Source organism: Cherax quadricarinatus, chromosome 35 (genome assembly GCF_038502225.1).
Source record: "Cherax quadricarinatus isolate ZL_2023a chromosome 35, ASM3850222v1, whole genome shotgun sequence".
In the NCBI taxonomy this organism is placed as follows: Eukaryota; Metazoa; Arthropoda; class Malacostraca; order Decapoda; family Parastacidae; genus Cherax; species Cherax quadricarinatus.
Window position 1 is genome coordinate 19,744,700 of NC_091326.1, and position 21,164 is coordinate 19,765,863.

The following is a 21,164-nucleotide window of genomic DNA, read 5'->3' on the forward strand; positions in this document are numbered from 1 at the left end:
GCAAAATCAGATGAACCCCAACTCCCACCAACAGAAACAGCAAACAGACTCAATGATTTCTTCTCCACTATAGGACAAAACCTTGCCAATAAAATCCCAAGCTCAGATACCCCACCAAATGACTACCTCACCGGCAACTACCCGAACACACTGTTCCTAGCTCCGACTAACCCTTACGAAGTCTCCCTTATTATCAACGCACTAAAAAACAAGGCAGGAGATTTAAATACCTTACCACCCTTTATATACAAAAAACTGTCACAAGTGCTATCACCAATCATTGCAACACTCTTTAACAAATCCATAGAATCCTCCACCTTCCCTACAGTACTCAAAATAGCAAGGGTCACCCCGATCCACAAAGGAGGAGACCAAACAGAGTTGAATAACTATAGGCCAATATCCAACTTACACCCTCTCTCAAAAATCTTCGAAAAATTAATTCATAAACGAATCTACTCCTACCTTATCTCCCAAAACATACTCAACCCCTGCCAATTTGGATTCAGGCCTAATAAAAATACTAATGATGCTATTATACACATGCTAGAACATATATACACTGCAATAGAGAAAAAAGAAGTCCCACTGGGGATCTTCATTGACTTACGTAAAGCTTTTGATACAGTTGAACATGACTTGCTCCACGTAAAATTGTCACACTATGGTATAAGAGGGCACTCCCTCAACTACCTCAAGTCATACCTCAGCAACAGAAGCCAATAGGTGTACGCAAATGGGGCAAACTCTTCTGCGCAACCAATTACAGTTGGTGTCCCACAGGGAAGTGTCCTTGGCCCTCTTCTCTTTCTCCTATACATAAATGACCTTCCAAATGCTTCGCAATTACTCAAACCCACACTATTTGCAGATGACACTACATACGTCTTCTCTCACCCGAGCCCAGTCACGCTAGCCAATACTGTAAATACCGAATTACAGAAAATATCTACCTGGATGAGGACTAACAAACTTACACTAAACATTGACAAAACCTACTTCATTCAGTTTGGTAACAGAGCTACAGATGTCCCTCTTAACATAATGATAAACGGATCACCTATCACAAAGCTAACAGAGGGAAAATTCTTAGGAATCCACCTTGATAATAGACTCAAATTTCATACACATATACAACAAATTTCTAAGAAAATTTCCAAGACTGTAGGCATACTATCGAAGATACGGTACTATGTTCCACAGTCAGCCCTCCTGGCCCTATATCACTCTCTTATTTACCCCTATCTCACCTATGGAATTTGTGCATGGGGCTCAACAACAATTAACCATCTCAGACCACTAATTACCCAACAAAAGGCTGCAGTTAGAATGATAACAAATTCTCACTACAGGCAGCACACTCCACCAATATTCAATACACTAAACCTACTCACCATACAAAACATCCATACTTATTACTGCACCTATTACATACATAGAACACTTAACTCTGATATTAACCCTCCCCTCAAACATCTCCTTGCCAACCTCAACAGAACACATGACCATAACACAAGGCACAGATCACTCTTTGATGTTCCTCGTGTCCATCTCACACTATGCAAAAACTCAATGCACATAAAAGGCCCTAAAATCTGGAATTCATTACCTGTAAATATAAAAGAAACACTACCTGTTTATAAATTCAAGTCTCTTCTCAAAGATCACTTACTCACCCAAAACCAAATAAATACTGAATAACTGAACCTTATAAATTGTATATCTTAAATGTTTCTCACAATTATATCACATAAATGTTAAACCTAAAACCCAATCTAACTTTATTATTTTTTAAATACACTACCTAACAAAATACTCCATACGACTGAATGTACAACAATGCATGCAACCATATGACCTGTCTTTGTAATACTCATTTGTGCTTTATAGTTATCTGTTTACAATAATGTATTATCACTGATTTCATCATTGCTTAGTTAATTTTAAGCCAGCCCGAAATGCTATGCATAGTATAAGTGGCTTTGGCATGCTGCTCTTATCTGTATTTTTTTGTACCTCTGTATGTATGCTCAAATTGTAAATAAATAAATAAATAAAATAAATAAATCTATTAATACTGCATATGCTTATAAAATAAATTTGCTCCATTAGCTTAACCCTTTCAGGGTTTCCGACGTACTAGTACGGCTTACGCACGAGGGTTATTGACGTACTAGTACACCTAAATTCTAGCACCTTCAAATCTAGCAAGAGAAAGCTGATAGGCCTACATACTTAAGAATGCATCTATGTGGTCAATGTGCACAGTATAAAAAAAATCCTGCAGCACATGGTGCGTAATGAGAAAAAAAAAACTTTGACTGTGTTTTTGGTTTAAAACAGCAACTTTGCACTGTATTTTCCTATGGTATTTATGGTTGTATTCTAGTTTTCCTGGTCTCGTTTTATAGAATGGAAGACATATTACAGAAATTGAGATGATTTTGATTGGTTTCACAACGAAAAGTACCTTGAAATTGAGCTCAAAGTAGCAGAAATGTTTGATTTTTGCCAAAGTTCAAAAGTAAACAAATCATGCAAGGCATCCAATACACGTCAACTGGTGAGTCTAATATTCTTTCACAAGTGCGCTGATATTATTTATATCATTTCTACACTAATGCAGTAGTCTGCATAACAGTATATCTTCTATTTTTAATGAAAATAAAAAATCAAAGTGGAAAGCACAAGAAACTTAAGAGGGGCCTGGGGACAGGACTAATGAACAGAGGAAATGTTATTTTAGTGCCAGGAATGTCTGTCTTGTTTATTCTGGACGCTATTTGGAAATTGGCATCTTCTGAAATGCGTATGAAATTGGCAAAATTGCTAATTTCTGACCACTTTATTGGATAGTTGAAATAGGTAAATGGGTGGTTTCTTGTACTCATTCAATACAAAAAATGGAGTTCTAGAAAAATAGTTATGATTTTTGTCAACAAGTAAACTGTAATTGGCCGAAAATAAGGCTCAAAGTGGGCGAAATCGCTGATGCGTAAACATCGTCGAGACAGCTAACTTCACGAGAGCATAATTCCCTAAGTTTTCCATCAAATTTCATATTTTTAGTGTCATTATGATCAGGAGAAGATTCTCTATCTTTTCACTAGCAAAAATAACTTTTTTTTCCGAAAAATTTTCGACCCTGAGAACGAGTTTAGGAGAGGGCCTCTCGACCCTGAAAGGGTTAAATATAATGTATTTGTTTCTGATCATCTTATCTACCATATTTTCCACCTCAATGGGGCGAGATAGCACCATTGGTCTATTGGCATAGAGTAACAACTAATAAAACCATGCAAACCACCCTAAAAAATTTCCCAAAGTTGTTATTTTAACCCAATCAAAAAGTCAAGAAGTTGGCTGTTCCCATCATGCAATCATAGGTTAGAATTTTTTTTATACTGCATACACCCATGGCACAGGCCCATTCTCTTGTGTCCAGGCCCAAATTTGCAACTTACAGATAATTTGTGGGCAATATGAATTATAAATAGATCTACAACACTGACACTGATCCCAGTAACATAGATCTAAGTGATCAACAGGTCTAAGATTTAATGCTAAAATACTCAGCAGAATAAGAAACCCATTACAGGTCCTCCATCACAAATCCGGCATCACTGGGACCTGTAGTGTGCCGGATTACTGAGTTTGCTGGATTACAGAGTGGTTAGGTTAGAATACACTTAATAAAATTAACCAGCTTGACTTACACAAAGTTCATTGAACATCGGCAAAAATCGAACATTTCCGTTAGTTTGAGCTCAATTTCAAGGTACTTTTCGTCATGAAAGCAATCAAAATCATGTCTATTTCTGTAATATATCTTCCATTCTATCAAATGAGACCAAAAAATCAAGAATACAACCATAAAAACCATACGAAAATATACCACAAAGAGGCGGCTAATGGCTGAGAAGTGAACTCCCTTATTTATCATCCGTCTTTTTTATTTTTGTGTTGTACGTTAACAAGTATCTTTCCATTGTGCATTGCCCAAGTTTCAATGAGGGGCCAACAAACAACCGAGAAAAAAAAATATTTATCAAAAATCATATATGACAAGCCCAAGCCAGGTACTGGAAATAAGTCACTTTGTCTATACATATGCTGCTATGTATGATAATCTATGTAACTGTATTTGTGTATACCTGAATAAACTTACTTATTTACTTACTTCTAGTCTGTCGACTGAGTACAAGAAACCGCCCATTCACTTATTTCAACTACCCAATAAAGTGGTCAGAAATTGGCAATTTGGCCAATTTCACACAAATTTCAACAGATGCCAATTTCAAAATAGGGTCCAGAATAAACAATGCAGACATTCCTGGCACTAAAATAACATTTTCTCTGTTCATTTGTCATGGCTTACTCTTGCTTACCATTTGGAATTTTTATTCACAAAAAAAAAAATAGAAGATTTACTGTTATGCAGACTGCTGCATTATTGTAATAATTGTATAAATTATGTCAACCCATTCTTGACTCCGTATTGGAATTTGGGCTGGCAGGCGGACAGGTATTGGACGGTGACGTCATTTGTTTACTCTTGAGCTACGCTAAAGAATAGAACATTTTCACTACTGTGAGCGCAATTTCAAGGTACAGGAAGGCCCCGCTTTACGGCGTTTCACTTTACGGCGTTCCGCTAATACGGTCATTTCAAATTATGACCAAACCTTGCTATACGGCTCCCCCCACCTGACTTTCTAATACGGTCACCGCACCCCACCTTGTTTGTTTACATTCTTCGTGAGCTCAGTAAGCACTAAGCCTCTCCATTTTGTCTGGAAACTCCAAAATTTCAAATGTTTTTAAAAGTTATTTCATATTTTATATATACTCTGATAATTATACTTATGTATACCTGTACTTAAATAAACTTACATACTGTGCTGGCATGCAGGTACACATTAAAATTAGTAAGAGTGTCTTATGTCTCCAGACGTCATATTAGTAATGATAATAATAATCATCGTCTCATTTAAATGTCGTATATTACGTTAAATACACATTTTCATTAATCCATCTATGATATTTGTTCAAAATTATATAATAAACACAATACATAACATAAAAAGATGATAAATACACCCCACAATAGAATAAATAAACATAAATATGAGATGTGGTAGCAGACGACCTGCACAAGTGACGCCATATTAGAAATGCTAATAATAATAATAATAATCACCGAGTCTTATTAAATGTTGTATATTTCGTTAATATACACATTTTCATTAATCCATCCATTATATTTTTTCAAAATTATATAATAAACACGATACATAACATAAAAAGATGATAAATACACCCTACAATAGAATAAATAAACATAAATATGAGATGTCGTAGCCAGATAACTTGTACAAGTGATGCCAAGAATAACATTTTCTCTAATCTAACATAAGAGAAAATGTGTTACTGGGGGTAACTGTAGAAAATTATTCCTTTCGTATGTATGTAAGTTTATTCAGGTATACACAAATACAGTTACATAGATTATCATACATAACAACATATGTGTAGAGAACCTAGGATAACTCAAAAAAGTCAGAGTGACTTATTTCCATTGCCTTCACTCAGAGCATCATTTCTTCTCAAAATGATGTTACATGAGAATGGGAGTGTTCTTCTTTATTTATTCTACCGTATCAATGTAGAGACAACCTGTACACAATGTAACTTGTACACAAACCAGACGTGTACACTTTGTTTGTTTACAAAACTTACCTTCGCCTGGTTTGTTTACATAACTCTGCACCTGTCCTCTCTCATGCACTCATTCTTTCTCTCTCTCATTTATTCGTTTTATCTCATTTACTTACTCATGACCCTACATTAAGACTACAAATATTTTAAGGTAAGTAATGAGTGAACTGTATATACATTTTATCGCTCTGGGATGCTTAAATATCATGGAATATATGTGTGGGTGGGTTGGCCTGGTATGGTAGCCCGGCTGACTACCATACATACCACACTTGATTTTTTACAATAAATACTACTCATCTCACCCTATATTTTAAGGTAAGTAATGAGTGAACTGTATATACATTTTATCGCTCTGGGATGCTTAAATATCATAGAATTTTATGTGTGGGTGGGGTGGCCTGGTATGGTAGCCTGGCTGACTACCATACATACCACACTTGATTTCTTACAATAAATACTACTTGTCTCACCCTAGATTAAGACTATAAATATTTTAAGGTAAGTAATGAGTGCACTATGTGTGTATTGTACTTTTTTATTGTTTTTTGATGCCTGGTTCTATTGCTAACTTAATATATGTTAGTGTAAACTTGTTATCTAGTGTTTGTATGCATTTGTAAGTGGAAAAAAAGGGTGTTCCACTTTACGGTGGTTTCCGCTTTACGGCGGTAGCCTGGAACCTAACCAGCCATATAAGTGGGGCCTTCCTGTACTTTTCGCCATGAAAGCAATCAAAATTCTATCTATTTCTGTAATACATGTATATCTTTCATTCTATTAAATGAGACCGATAAAACAAGAATATAATTATAAAAACATACAAAAATATACCGCTAAGCGGCAATTAATGGCTGAGAAGTGAACTCCGCTATTTATGGTCTGATTTCTTTCATTTTTGGTGTACGTTAAGAAGTATCTTTCCATCATACATTGCCCAAGTTTCAACAAGATAACCCAACAAACAATTGAAAACATAATAATAATATATTTTTTATTATTTTATTATCACACTGGCTGATTCCCACCAAGGCAGGGTGGCCCAAAAAAGAAAAACTTTCACCATCATTCACTCCATCACTGTCTTGCCAGAAGGGTGCTTTACACTAGTTTTTAAACTGCAACATTAACACCCGTACATTAACTACACGTACATGTACAAGGTATACAGGCCTAGCTGACATCAGTGACATACTACTATATAGAAAGCCCCTTGTTATGCAGAGTATTTCAAGAAAATTAGGTCAGTGTCCCAGGATAACACCCATACTAGTCAGCTAACACCCAGGTACCCATTTACTGATGAGTAAATATAGACAACAGTTGTAAAGAAACACTCCTAATGTTTCTACCCTGGCTGGGAATCAAATATTTACCAAAAATCATATATGGCCAACCCAAGTCAGGTGCTAGAAATAAGCCACGTTGGCTTTTTTGGGTTATCCTAGGTTCTCTACACATATGCTGCTGTGTATGATAATCTATATAGAGAAAATAACTTTTTTTCAGGTTTATGGTGCAGTACGAGTGTATATCACAGTTAGCCCTGTGCTATACTCCGTTTTCTCTAATGTAAGCCCCCAAGACAGGGATAGGAGAATGGTATTTGTATACCATATCCTCTTCATACCTCCGTCGAACTGCTTGGTATTATGCCAAATATTATTTATTCTGGAGTATTTAACATGTTTTATGTTATTTATATTGTTTATGTCATATTAGATCAATTGTGATAAGCAAATAAGCTGTAGTGTTGATATTAGCGTAATAATAAAGCATATTCTCCTGCATCATGAGACTGAGCTCATGGCAACCGACAGTGGCTTCAAAGCCACCTTATCTTGAATGGACAATGTACTGTGTTGGTGTTTTACATAATGAAAAGCATTTCTTTTATTCATTGGAACCATGGCTAAGGCTAAAAGTAAGGAGGTTATAACAATAAATGGAGAAAAAGAAATTGGAATGACTTATGCAGCAAGTAGCCACCAAACAGTACCAGCAGGTTGGTGTGGTAACCCTGAAAATTTGAAATTCTACTAGCCAAAATTAGTGCCGAATAACTGAAGGAACCGAATAGTAACCAATTGCCGGATTTGTGATGGTGAACCTGTATTGAATTTTAAAACAAATGCCCCAATCCAGTTGGCAAGATAACAATTGGTGGGCATGTTAAAAAAAAAAAAAAAAAAAAAAAAAAAAAAAAAAAAAAAAAAAAAAAAAATGGTACTTAGTCATTTCTTTTTGTTTCTAATGTAAAGTTTTGTGTTAATAATGTTTCATACCGAGGAATCTGCCAAACTAATACAGAATTATTCTGACATTTAATGTTAAAAAATTTACAAAGATCAATGCACTATGATAATTAATAATTTTAAGTAGTGAATTTGTTGAGTGGCAGTTTTAAATTTTCCTATTAGAACAATAAACCTCAAAAAAATAATATGCCACGTTAAATGATAAAATGTGTATAGGCTCCTAAACTGAACATAAATAATTAAGCAGAGACAAAAATGAATGTTAAAGAAGTGAATCAGATATTAAGAAACAGACCACCTGCAACAAATCCTTCCTCACAGCTGGATGTCAGAGGCACTAAATGTTTTCAAAAAGAAAAACAAACTTATTGATATAGGGGCTATGAGACATGATAGGAGTCAAACAGACAAGGTATTAAATTAAATATGTATCAGGGGTTTCAAATAGAGGTAGAGCTAAAGAAGGAGTAGCAATAATGTTGAAGGATAAGCTATGGCAGGAAAAGAGGGACTATAAATGTATTAATTCAAGGATTATGTGGAGTAAAATAAAGATTGGATGTGAAAAGTGGGTTATAATAAGCGTGTATGCACCTGGAGAAGAGAGAAGTGTAGAGGAGAGAGAGAGATTTTGGGATATGTTGAGTGAATGCATGGGGAGTTTTGAATCAAGTGTGAGAGTAATGGTGGTTGGGGATTTCAATGCTAAAGTGGGTAAAAATGTTATGGAGGGAGTAGTAGGTAAATTTGGGGTGCCAGGGGTAAATGTAAATGGGGAGCCTTTAATTGAGCTATGTGTAGAAAGAGATTTGGTAATAAGTAATACATATTTTATGAAGAGGATAAATAAATATACAAGGTATGATGTAGCACGTAATGTAAGTAGTTTATTAGATTATGTATTGGTGGATAAAAGGTTGATGGGTAGGCTCCAGGATGTATATGTAGCTACATGCACATGTAGCTATAGTTAGAGTAAGAGGTAGATGGGAAAAGAGGAAGGTGGCAATAACAAGTAAGAGGGAGGTGAAAGTGTATAAACTAAGGGAGGAGGAAGTTCGGGTGAGATATAAGCGACTGTTGGCAGAAAGGTGGGCTAGTGCAAAGATGAGTAGTGGGGGGGTTGAAGAGGGTTGAAATAGTTTTAAAAATGCAGTATTAGAATGTGGGGCAGAAGTTTGTGGTTATAGGAGGGTGGGGGCAGGAGGAAAGAGGAGTGATTGGTGGAATGATGAAGTAAAGGGTGTGATAAAAGAGAAAAAGGTAGCTTATGAGAAGTTTTTACAAAGCAGAAGTGTTATAAGAAGAGCAGAGTATATGGAGAGTAAAAGAAAGGTAAAGAGAGTGGTGAGAGAGTGCAAAAGGAGAGCAGATGACAGAGTGGGAGAGGCACTGTCAAGAAATTTTAATGAAAATAAGAAAAATTTTTGGAGTGAGTTAAACAAGTTAAGAAAGCCTAGGGAAAGTATGGATTTGTCAGTTAAGAACAGAGTAGGGGAGTTAGTAGATGGGGAGATGGAGGTATTAGGTAGATGGCGAGAATATTTTGAGGAACTTTTAAAGGTTAAGGAAGAAAGAGAGGCAGTAATTTCATGCACTGGTCAGGGAGGTACACCATCTTTTAGGAGTGAAGAAGAGCAGAATGTAAGTGTGGGGGAGGTACGTGAGGCATTACGTAGAATGAAAGGGGTTAAAGCAGCTGGAACTGATGGGATCATGACAGAAATGTTAAAAGCAGGGGGGGGATATAGTGTTGGAGTGGTTGGTACTTTTGTTTAATAAATGTATGAAAGAGGGGAAGGTACCTAGGGATTGGCGGAGAGCATGTATAGTCCCTTTATATAAAGGGAAAGGGGACAAAAGAGACTGTAAAAATTATAGAGGAATAAGTTTACTGAGTATACCAGGAAAAGTGTACGGTAGGGTTATAATTGAAAGAATTAGAGGTAAGACAGAATGTAGGATTGCGGATGAGCAAGGAGGTTTTAGAGTGGGTAGGGGATGTGTAGATCAAGTGTTTACATTGAAGCATATATGTGAACAGTATTTAGATAAAGGTAGGGAAGTTTTTATTGCATTTATGGATTTAGAAAAGGCATATGATAGAGTGGATAGAGGAGCAATGTGGCAGATGTTGCAAGTATATGGAATAGGTGGTAAGTTATTAAATGCTGTAAAGAGTTTTTATGAGGATAGTGAGGCTCAGGTTAGGGTGTGTAGAAGAGAGGGAGACTACTTCCCGGTAAAAGTAGGTCTTAGACAGGGATGTGTAATGTCACCATGGTTGTTTAATATATTTATAGATGGAGTTGTAAAGGAAGTAAATGCTAGGGTGTTCGGGAGAGGGGTGGGATTAAATTTTGGGGAATCAAATTCAAAATGGGAATTGACACAGTTACTTTTTGCTGATGATACTGTGCTTATGGGAGATTCTAAAGAAAAATTGCAAAGGTTAGTGGATGAGTTTGAGAATGTGTGTAAAGGTAGAAAGTTGAAAGTGAACATAGAAAAGAGTAAGGTGATGAGGGTATCAAATGATTTAGATAAAGAAAAATTGGATATCAAATTGGGGAGGAGGAGTATGGAAGAAGTGAATGTTTTCAGATACTTGGGAGTTGACGTGTCGGCGGATGGATTTATGAAGGATAAGGTTAATCATAGAATTGATGAGGGAAAAAAGGTGAGTGGTGCGTTGAGGTATATGTGGAGTCAAAAAACGTTATATATGGAGGCAAAGAAGGGAATGTATGAAAGTATAGTAGTAACAACACTCTTATATGGGTGTGAAGCTTGGGTGGTAAATGCAGCAGCGAGGAGACGGTTGGAGGCAGTGGAGATGTCCTGTTTAAGGGCAATGTGTGGTGTAAATAGTATGCAGAAAATTCGGAGTGTGGAAATTAGGAAAAGGTGTGGAGTTAATAAAAGTATTAGTCAGAGGGCAGAAGAGGGGTTGTTGAGGTGGTTTGGTCATTTAGAGAGAATGGATCAAAGTAGAATGACATGGAAAGCATATAAATCTATAGGGGAAGGAAGGCGGGGTAGGGGTCGTCCTCGAAAGGGTTGGAGAGAGGGGGTAAAGGAGGTTTTGTGGGCAAGGGGCTTGGACTTCCAGCAAGCGTGCGTGAGCATGTTAGATAGGAGTGAATGGAGACGAATGGTACTTGGGACCTGATGATCTGTTGGAGTGTGAGCAGGGTAATATTTAGTGAAGGGATTCAGGGAAACCAGTTATTTTCATATAGTGGGACTTGAGTCCTGGAAATGGGAAGTACAATGCCTGCACTTTAAAGGAGGGGTCTGGGATATTGGCAGTTTGGAGGGATATGTTGTGTATCTTCATATGTGTATGCTTCTAAACTGTTGTATTCTGAGCACCTCTGCAAAACAGTGATAATGTTTGAGTGTGGTGAAAGTGTTGAATGATGATGAAAGTATTTTCTTTTTGGGGATTTTCTTTTTTGGGTCACCCTGCCTCGGTGGGAGACGGCCGACTTGTTGAAAAAAAAAAAAAATGTATCTAAGGTGTGGATGTTCATAAATGCATTTCTTCTTCTCCTTCTTCTTTCAACAAACTGACCGTATCCCACTGAGGCGGGGTGAGCCAAAAAGAAAAACAAAAAGCTTCACTTTTTAACTTTAGTAATGTATACAGTAGGGGTTACTAGCCCCTTGCTCCCAGCATTTTATTCTCTTCTTACGACACACATGGTTTATGGAGGAAGAAGTCTGTTCCACTTTTCCATTGAGATAAGAGGAAATAAACAAGAACAAGAACTAATAAGAAAATAAAAGAAAACCCAGAGAGGTGTGTATATATCTTCTTGTACATGCATGTGTAGTGTGACCTAAGTGAAGTAGCAAGACATACCTGAAATCCTCCATGCTTTTTTTTTTTTTAACACATCGGTCATTTCCCACCGAGGCATGTTTATGAGACTGAAAAAAAGACACCAGTAATCCTACCATCATGTAAAACAATTACAGACTTTCGTTTTACACTCACTTGACAGGACGGTAGTACCTCCCTGGGCGGTTGCTGTCTACCAACCTACTACCCAAGATAAATGGATTTACTTTACTAAAAATGAATGAAATAAACAAATTTTTATATTACTCCATTTCATGGCATTAAAAGAATTATCATAATTTTACTTGGAAGGTAAAATGATGAATTAACTAAATGCTTTAATAATTTTTAAAACATAAAAGCACATAAAATATCTTTTGCCATACCTTTATAGATTTATGCTTCCGGGCAGAATTTACTTTCTCTGTGTGAAGGTTTGCAGCAACCATATGTGTTGTATATATATTCTTTTTATCACCATTTTCAGTGTCTGTTTTAGCTTTTACAATTAGTCTTTCAGATACTGATGCACCAAAACTTGTAGCAATAATATAAGCTTTGGAGTATTGTAACTTCATTTGTTGTGGCACTACTCCTGAAAAAACTATGTTCACACCTTTTAAAACTTCCTTGCGAACTGCAGGAACAATTGCTTTCAAGTCAGGTAGCGGATGATCTACAATAGCTTGTTCTTGAGGTGCATCATACTCTTCAAAAAATCTTTTGTGTATTTTCTTTAAGATATCTTCCAGGTACAACAAGTAGTCATCATTGTCTACAACATCAAGTACATTATTGCCATTTCTTTTAGTACAAGTCACAATTTTACCAGATGCTGCTATACTGCCATCTACTTCCTCCTCTTTTCTGATGGAATCATTGTTTGTCAGGGTATCCATTTCAATCATTTTCATGTCTAATTTATCAATATTTTTCACTTTCATTTCATTATCAATATTTTTCTTTTCACTATTTGGCTTCATCTCACTGAGGTCTGCTTTAGTATTTTTATCTTCAACCTTATCTTCACTTGCGTTTCTGTTTGGCAATGAATCTGTTAATAAAATTCTTTCTGAACTATTTTCTTCTTTAGTGCATTTGCTATCAAACACTTTATTAACTTTTTCATTCTTTCCATCTATCTCTTTCATATCATCATTAATAACTGTTTCAGTTCTCGTCTGATCTGAATTTACACGGCTGTCTTCTATAACTTTATGTGACATTTCTTTAGAATCCTTATCATTATCAGAATCAGAACTGTAATCTTTTTTGTCTTCATCACCATCGTCATCCTGATCATCTGCAGTAGTAAATCCTGTGAAGAAAGCACTAATTAAATATAGTCTTAAAATTTAAGAGAGAGTTTCTGTGCACATGTATGAAGGATTACAACAATCAAGGATGTAAATTAATAAGGAAATAAACACCCGAAAACTAGTCTGGCAATGGTACTAAAGGGTATGATACAAGGCAATGTCCTCCCAAGAATTTTCTTTAGGAGAGATCATTTTAACCCTTAAACGGTCCAAACAGATCGACGTTCAAATTCGTAGTGCTACAAAAGTAGATCTACTTTTTTTTTACATTTTTTCAAATATAACAAAAAAAATGTAGATAAAAGTTTTTCACACATTTTCACATGTAAAACAAAAAAAAAAAAAAAGATCCACATTTTTTACATACTTTCAGATGTTGAAAAAACGTATATATACGTTTGGACCATTTAAGGGTTAATGATCAAATAATTTTTAAGCCAAAAGCCGAAGATCACAATTTTTTTTTTAACACTTCAGCTGCTTCCCACCGAGACAGGATTCACACATTTTCACATGTAAAACAAAAAAAAAAAATATAACAAAAAAAAATGTAGATAAAAGTTTTTTACACGTTTTCACATGTAAAACAAAAAAAAAAAAAAGATCCACATTTTTTACATACTTTCAGATGTTGAAAAAACGTATATATACGTTTGGACCATTTAAGGGTTAATGATCAAATAATTTTTAAGCCAAAAGCCGAAGATCACAATTTTTTTTTTTAACACTTCAGCTGCTTCCCACCGAGACAGGATGACCCAAAAAGAAAGAAAAAACCTCATTCAACACTTTCACCATCACTCATACATAATCACTGTCTTTGCTGAGGTGTTCATATACAACAGATTAGATGTCCCTCCAAACTGCCAATATCCCAAACCCCTCCTTTAAAGTGTAGGCATTGTACTTCCCATTTCCAGGACTCAAGTCCAACTAACTGGTTTCCCTGAATCCCTTCACAAAATATTACCCTGCTCACACTCCAACAGCTTGTCAGGTCCCAAAAACCATTCATCTCCATTAAGTATGATTCAGTATATACCTTACACAGCAAAACATTTTCCAAGACAGAAATGTTAGCATTTACGTGGATTTTTGATGTTTACATGTCCACAGCAATACGTAGCCTCAATGCACCACGTGAGACAAATCTCTTGCATATCCAGACAGAAAAATTAAAAGCTTAAAACAATTTTAGTTACTAATTAGTGCCTCTAGATTTGCATTTTAGGTCTATACTCTACAACAAATTAAAAAATGCTCTGAAATTTAAAATTATAAGAAAATAGTTACATCCAGTAACATGACAATGTCATAAGTGTGCACAATTAGAAGTTACTCCTTTTACCAATTCCACAAGATGACTAAATTTCCTTAGGCAAAGGGATGGTCATTTCTTTCCCAAAGACACTCTCACTCTACATTACGACTACAAATACAGTGGACCTTCGGTTTGCGTGTTTAATCCATCAGCTAAAACTGAAACCATTTTCCCCATAAGAAATAATGTAAATGGAATTAATCTGTTCCAGACACCCAGAAGTATCAACAAAAAAAAAAAATTGTTTTTTTTTTACCTTAAAGGTAGATTTACATGCACAAAAGAATGAACATTACACAAGACACTTACCTTTATTGAAGGCTGTTGCTAATGGATGGAAGTCAGGGAGAAGGGAAGAGGGAAGAAAGGTTATTGTTTGGAAGGGGAATCCCCTTCCATAAGGACTCTAGGTACCAAGTCCTTATCAGGGGTCACTTCTCTAGCTTACATATAGATTTACATGCAGAAAAGAATGACAAATGAATATAAAGCACTGATAAAATGTAGGTATAAATGAACATTTAACATCACACTTACCTTTATTGAAAAGACTTGGTGTATGGCAGACCGTTCAGCGGGGAGAGGGAGGCAAGTTTATCGTTGGAGAGTATGACACTAATATCAACTCTACGGCTTATTTATCTATCACAATTCAACTAATATGACACAATAAACAATATTAATAACATAGAAACATGACACATACTCTAGAATGAATAAGTCATTATGTATGTAATGACAGGTGTTCTGTTGTTGTTGGGTGTATAAGGGCCACTGTGAGCATAAGCCGTACATAACATTGATGAAGGCTGCAGCTGAGGCAGCGGTGTTTTCTGTAGCCCTATATAACTCCAACAACATTGGAGGAGTTAGTAGAATCGCTGAATCACTGAAGAAGGCACCCTCTACCACCACTACAACCACTACCACCTTATATCACCATCACTACCACCCTCTACCACCATCACTACCACCCTCTACCACCATCACAACCACTGCCACCCTCTACCACCATCACTACCACCACAACTTTCGTATTTTTCTACAAACTTTTCTTGAATTATATCATGTTTCTTGCATTCATTACTAAAGGGCTGACACTAGAAGCTTTCTTTGGGCCCATGGTGGCTTACTTAGCAGTCACACACAATAAACAAGTGGCAAAAACAATGGATTATTATGAAATGTTTCATATGACCTGGCAGGATATGTTCACTTACCAAGAAACAATGCTACACTGGCTGAGAATGGTGTGGGAGGCGGCTTTGTCTGCATGCTGGGCAATGGACAGGTTCCATATGATCGACAAAAAAGGAGGTAATCGACGAAAACAGAACCAAAAAATCAACGAAAAAAGTCGGCCAAAACCGAAATCAGTAATAACGGAGATTGATGAAAACGGAGAGTCCACTGTACTTTAATTAACCCTTTCACTGTCAAGACCCCTGCTCACAAACTTGCTCTCAGTGTCGAGAAAAAAAAATATCTTGCCAAAATCTTAAGAATAATTTTCTGAGCAAAAAAGAAAAAAAAATTTTGCTATCAGTAGTTACCAAGATATAGAGGCATGAAGTTGACAAAGTGAACCGCTGATAGCAACACTGGCGACTGCCACTCACTGGGTAATGTTATTTTAACTTTTATTTTATTTTTTATTTTTTCTAATATTTTTTCAAGTAACTTTTGTGGCCTGTGAGACCAATATAATGCATAATGTACATATATCCATTTGTTGTATGCAACACAATAACCACACAAATATTATTATTATTATGGCCTCTCCTCACTTTACGATGGAGTTCCGTTCCTAAGACCATGTTGTTAAACAAATTTGTTGTTAAGTGAGGAGCATACTATAATGGTAGTGGGTTTGTGTCAACCATCTTTGATATTGTTTTAATGTCACCTTTGCACCATTTATAACATTTCTGGTATATTTTTAAATGTTTATACAGTACTGTATATTGAAATAAACAGAACAGAGGAAATCAGCTCTGGTTAGAGAGCCCGTCGTAAGTCCGAGGCATTGGTAAATGAGTATGTCGCTAAGTGAGAAGAGGGTGTACATTGTTTACAAAACTTGTTACACTACTATTTTACACTCCTCACACATAAAACATGGTGTTATGCACAGTACTGTTTTACACTCCTCACACATAAAATGAGTGTCTCTGTGGGCATTTTGTTGTATGTGCACAGAGATACCCAATAACTTCCTGGTATCTTTCAATGTATTACTTCCAGTGTACACAATTATATCCAATACAAGACCACTGTAGCAATCACAAAGTACAAACAACTTTATAGCCACAGTTGTCTCTTTCCACTGGTGTAGGCATGATCCTGGTGAAACAACTGTTTGCCATGGTGTAATAAGTAATTTTATTCAGGTATATACAAATACAGTTACACAGATTATCATACATAGCAGCATATGTGTAGAGAACCTAGGATAACCCCAAAAAAAGTCAGACAAAGTGACTTATTTCCATTGGGGTCCTTTTATTTCCATTGGGGAAGTATGTGTTACTTTCCCCTGACAATAATTTCCATCTGGGGTTTATCAAAGAGTAACTAAGAACACTGTAGTTCAGTGGCATTGTTCTCAAGTATACAAGATAGCCATATTTCACTTTTAGTTTCATCAAAGTGATGGAAATTGGGAACAAAATTGGCACCCGCTGCCAATCCCAGATGTGTTCTGCTGGTGGGTTACTGGATATTGACAGGTGGTTGTGGAGGTTGTTGTGGTTGTGCAGGATGTTATGGTTGTGCAGGTTGTTGTGGTGTGTGAGTGGTTGAAGGTGGTCTCTGTTGTGGATGTGTTGAGTCAGTGGCATGGCTATCAGTCTGGGGTGCCGCTGGTGCCACATGACGCATGGCACAACCACCTGCTGCCGCATGTATATTATCTATCCCAATTGTAACATTACCCATACAGTCTTCCCCACCACCCACACTGTCTTCTTCACCACCCACACTGCCTTCCCCACCAACCACATTGACCTCCCCACAACCCACGCTGTCTTCCCTTTTCACTATCTGTTCCTGGTGTAGGGTCACGGGATGTACGGTAGACCATCATTAACATGGTAGTTACATTCCTGAAAATGCTGTTAGGTAAAACTGTGCTAGATGAACTGAAGAACATATGGGAAAAAAGGGATACATTCCTGGGAGCCTCAAAAAAGCCAAACAAAAGTAAATATGTAATTGTAGTTCACTGTCATGATGTATTATGTTGTTTTTACTGCTTAAGATTACAAATGCAACAAAAATATTATTTCTTACCTTAAATTGTGGGTGCTGGTGTTTGTCGATGACTGTGGAGAGTGGAGAGTTATGCTGTGGCCCTACTGGGATGAGGTGGATGGTAGAGGTTCTGGCACTGAAGTCGATGGTTGTACAGTGGACCCCCAGTTCGCGATGCTATTGGTATCCGATAAATCTGGTAACCGATGCATTATATCGCAGAAAATTTGCCTCGGTTCCCGTTAAAAAACCCGGTATGCGATACGATTCATACAAGACATCTCCACATGTGGCCTGAACTGAACCGTGTGTGCCAGTGTTTACAAGCCAGCCAGTATGCGGTACATTCCATATTATCCATATTATCACTGTTTTTGGTGCTTGTTTCTGCAAAATAAGTCACCATGGGCCCCAAGAAAGCTTCTAGTGCCAACCCTTCGAGACAAAGGGTGCTAATGACTATTGAAATGAAGAAAGAGATAATTGCAAAGTACGAAAGTGGAGTGCGTGTGTCGGAGCTGGCCAGGTTGTATAGTAAACCCCAATCAACCATCTCTACTATAGTGAGCAGGAAAACGGCAATCAAGGAAGCTGTTCTTGCAAAAGGTGCAACTGTGATTACGAAACAGCGACCTCAAGTGTTAGAAAATGTTGAGAGATTGTTATTGGTGTGGATAAATGAAAAACAGATAGCAGGAGATAGCATCTCTCAAGCGATCATTTGTGAAAAGGCTAGGCAGTTGCATGATGATTTGGTAAAGAAATTGTCTGCATGAATTCAAGCAGTATATAGAGGCTGAAGGATTGACACTTGAACAAGTGTTTAATTGTGACAAAACAGGCCTGTTTTGGAAGAAATTGCCAAGCAGGACCTACATTACTCATTAGGACTTGCTATCTCAAGTCCTAATGGAGAGGGATTCCCCTTCTAAACAATAGGTTCAACACTCTCCCCTCCTCCCATCCCATCAATCATCACCAGATCTTCATTAAAGGTAAGTGTCAATTATTCTATTGTTATTGTTGTTATTGTAATTATTCTATTGCATTAAACTTAATATTTCATGTGGTAAAAGTTTTTTTTTTCATACTTTTGGGTGTCTTGCACGGATTAATTTGATTTCCATTATTTCTTACGGGGAAAATTGATTCACTTTCCGATAATTTTGGTTTACGATGAGCTCTCAGGAATGGATTAAAATCATGAACCGGGGGTCCACTGTACTGTAGTGTGCATAAATGCTGTAATGGATTTCTGTTCTATTTTACCCTTACTGCCTTACTGTCAACTGTATAATACAATTGACAGTAAGGCATCAGATGCTCTACAGACACCGTTTCAGGGTCCTCTTCAGTTAAAATGTCTAAGTCAATCAGTCAGTAAGTCAGTCAGTCAAGCCAGTAAGTCATTCAGTCAAGTCAGTAAGTCAAGTCATTCAGTTAGTCAAGTCATTCAGTCAGTCAATCACACAAACTCATGTTTACCTCATTTTATGTGCATAAAGGGGTTTGGGATATTGGCAGTTTGGAGGGATATGTTGTGTATCTTTATACATACATGCTTCTAAACTGTTGTATCCTGAGCACCTCTGCAAAAACAGTGATTATGTGTGAGTGTGGTGAAAGTGTTGAATGATGATGAAAGCATTTTCTTTTTGGGGATTTTCTTTCTTTTTTGGGTCACCCTGCCTCGGTGGGAGACTGCCGACTTGTTAAAAAAAAAAAAAAAAGCGAACTTCATTACGGCCACAGATTATCTCGTCTAATATCACAGTTTTCTTCATTAATTCTGTGATATCTCGTCTAATATCACAGTTTTCTTCATTAATTCTCCCCTCAAGGAAGGTTCCTTGATGTTAGTGAGGGGCTCTTGATTTAGGGAATTGGATCTGTGCTCCACTTCCCCGAATTAAGCCTGAATACCTTCCACATCCCCCTCCCAGGCGCTGTATAATCCTCCGGGTTTAGCGCTTCCCCCTTGATTATAATAATAATTCATTAATTCTAAGACTTAAATGCTTATACCTTTTCTTGCCACTTTCAACAACACTGGTATGCCTACTGAGTGTCATGACTGCTTAGCTGATACAAGATATGGTAATTAAAAGATCATAACACAATTCACAAACACAGCTAGCTTGTAGCAGAGAAGAGAATCTGGACACACATGAAGTACGAATGCTGGGATAGTCAAGTGCCGGGGGAGGGAAGGGGGGTTCTCAGAGGATGGTGGGAGGTCTACCCCGCTAATCCACAACAACAAAGCGGTCGCTTGAGGAAAAGGGAATTTTTCCCCTCCCGCAAACTGAACCGTGTTAAATTAATTTTACGAAATGTTGTATAAAATTGTGCCGCAATTCTTCAATCTTGCTATACCTGAATCATGCCAAATAAACTCGTGTTAAATGATAGTCTACTGTACTCTTGAGATGTACTCCTTCCCCTAGGAATGGCACATGGCACACTACTAGAACACATGTAGTCTCATATAATTTGATGCTTCACTGGAGAATATTCCTCTTCATTGTCACTAATGCTCAATCTGAGTCATGGACATGGGAAAATATGAGTTTCCTCTTTTGCCGTGGTACAACTGAACATGAATGAGATGGTCCAGCACCAGAGGTGGAAGGTTGAGGGTCATCTGGGTTTCCAGCACTATTTCTGGTATCCTGGGCATTGCTTTTGGTCACTAACTCCTCAAAACCATGAAATTCATCTTCACTGACACTTCCATCTATGTTAGAACTATAACTTGGGAAGAAAAAGAGTCCCAATTCACCTGGGAGTGAGGTATTCCTTACATCAAAGCATGGTGAACAAGGCCTACTGAATTGGCACTCCCACAATGCACTTAGGCCTCCCAGATTTTTTTATACTGCACACACACACACTAAGCACACAGACACATTCTCTCACATGCAGGCCTACCAGCTTTATCCCAAGAGATCTGAAACTGCTAGAATTCTGGCATAGTATTACGGGACCAACACTGGATTGAAAGCCGTAATATTACAGGACCAACAGTGAAAGGGTTAATGATGCAATAAAATCACAGTAAACTGGTGATACTACAATATGCAGAACCACTGAAAATAATAGAGAAATTCCAAGTGCTTTTGTGACTTCTCACATTATCAAGGAGCTATAAAAATAAAAGGCTAACAGGAAGGCATATAAGGATAAGACTATACACCTCACTGCCACCCCCACAACAACACCTGACTTATGTTGATGTAGGTAGGTAATCAGTGATCCATAAAACAAAGCTTATGTTCTACCCAAAAATTTGTCTTAAGTACCTTAAATTCCTCCCAAATTTTATTAATTGTAAATGAATCCAATTTATACAAACCAAAAGAAATATTCATATTATTTTCAAAACTACTTTTTATGAAACATGATTCTATTATATTCCTGTCGACCATGGACTTGCTTGAAATAACTTT

General features: G+C 37.0%; 1 protein-coding gene across 5 annotated transcripts in view; it reads right to left on the reverse strand.

Moving 5' to 3' along the window:
* Positions 1 to 21,164, reverse strand: part of Fcp1 (RNA polymerase II subunit A C-terminal domain phosphatase Fcp1) — a 180,904-nt gene that overhangs the window by 55,546 nt on the left and 104,194 nt on the right. For all 5 annotated transcript variants that reach the window (XM_070091419.1, XM_070091421.1, XM_070091422.1 and 2 more), the window contains one exon: positions 12,210 to 13,141. In XM_070091419.1, coding sequence (XP_069947520.1) covers positions 12,210 to 13,141 — 932 coding nt within the window. The remainder of the gene's footprint in view (positions 1 to 12,209; positions 13,142 to 21,164) is intronic.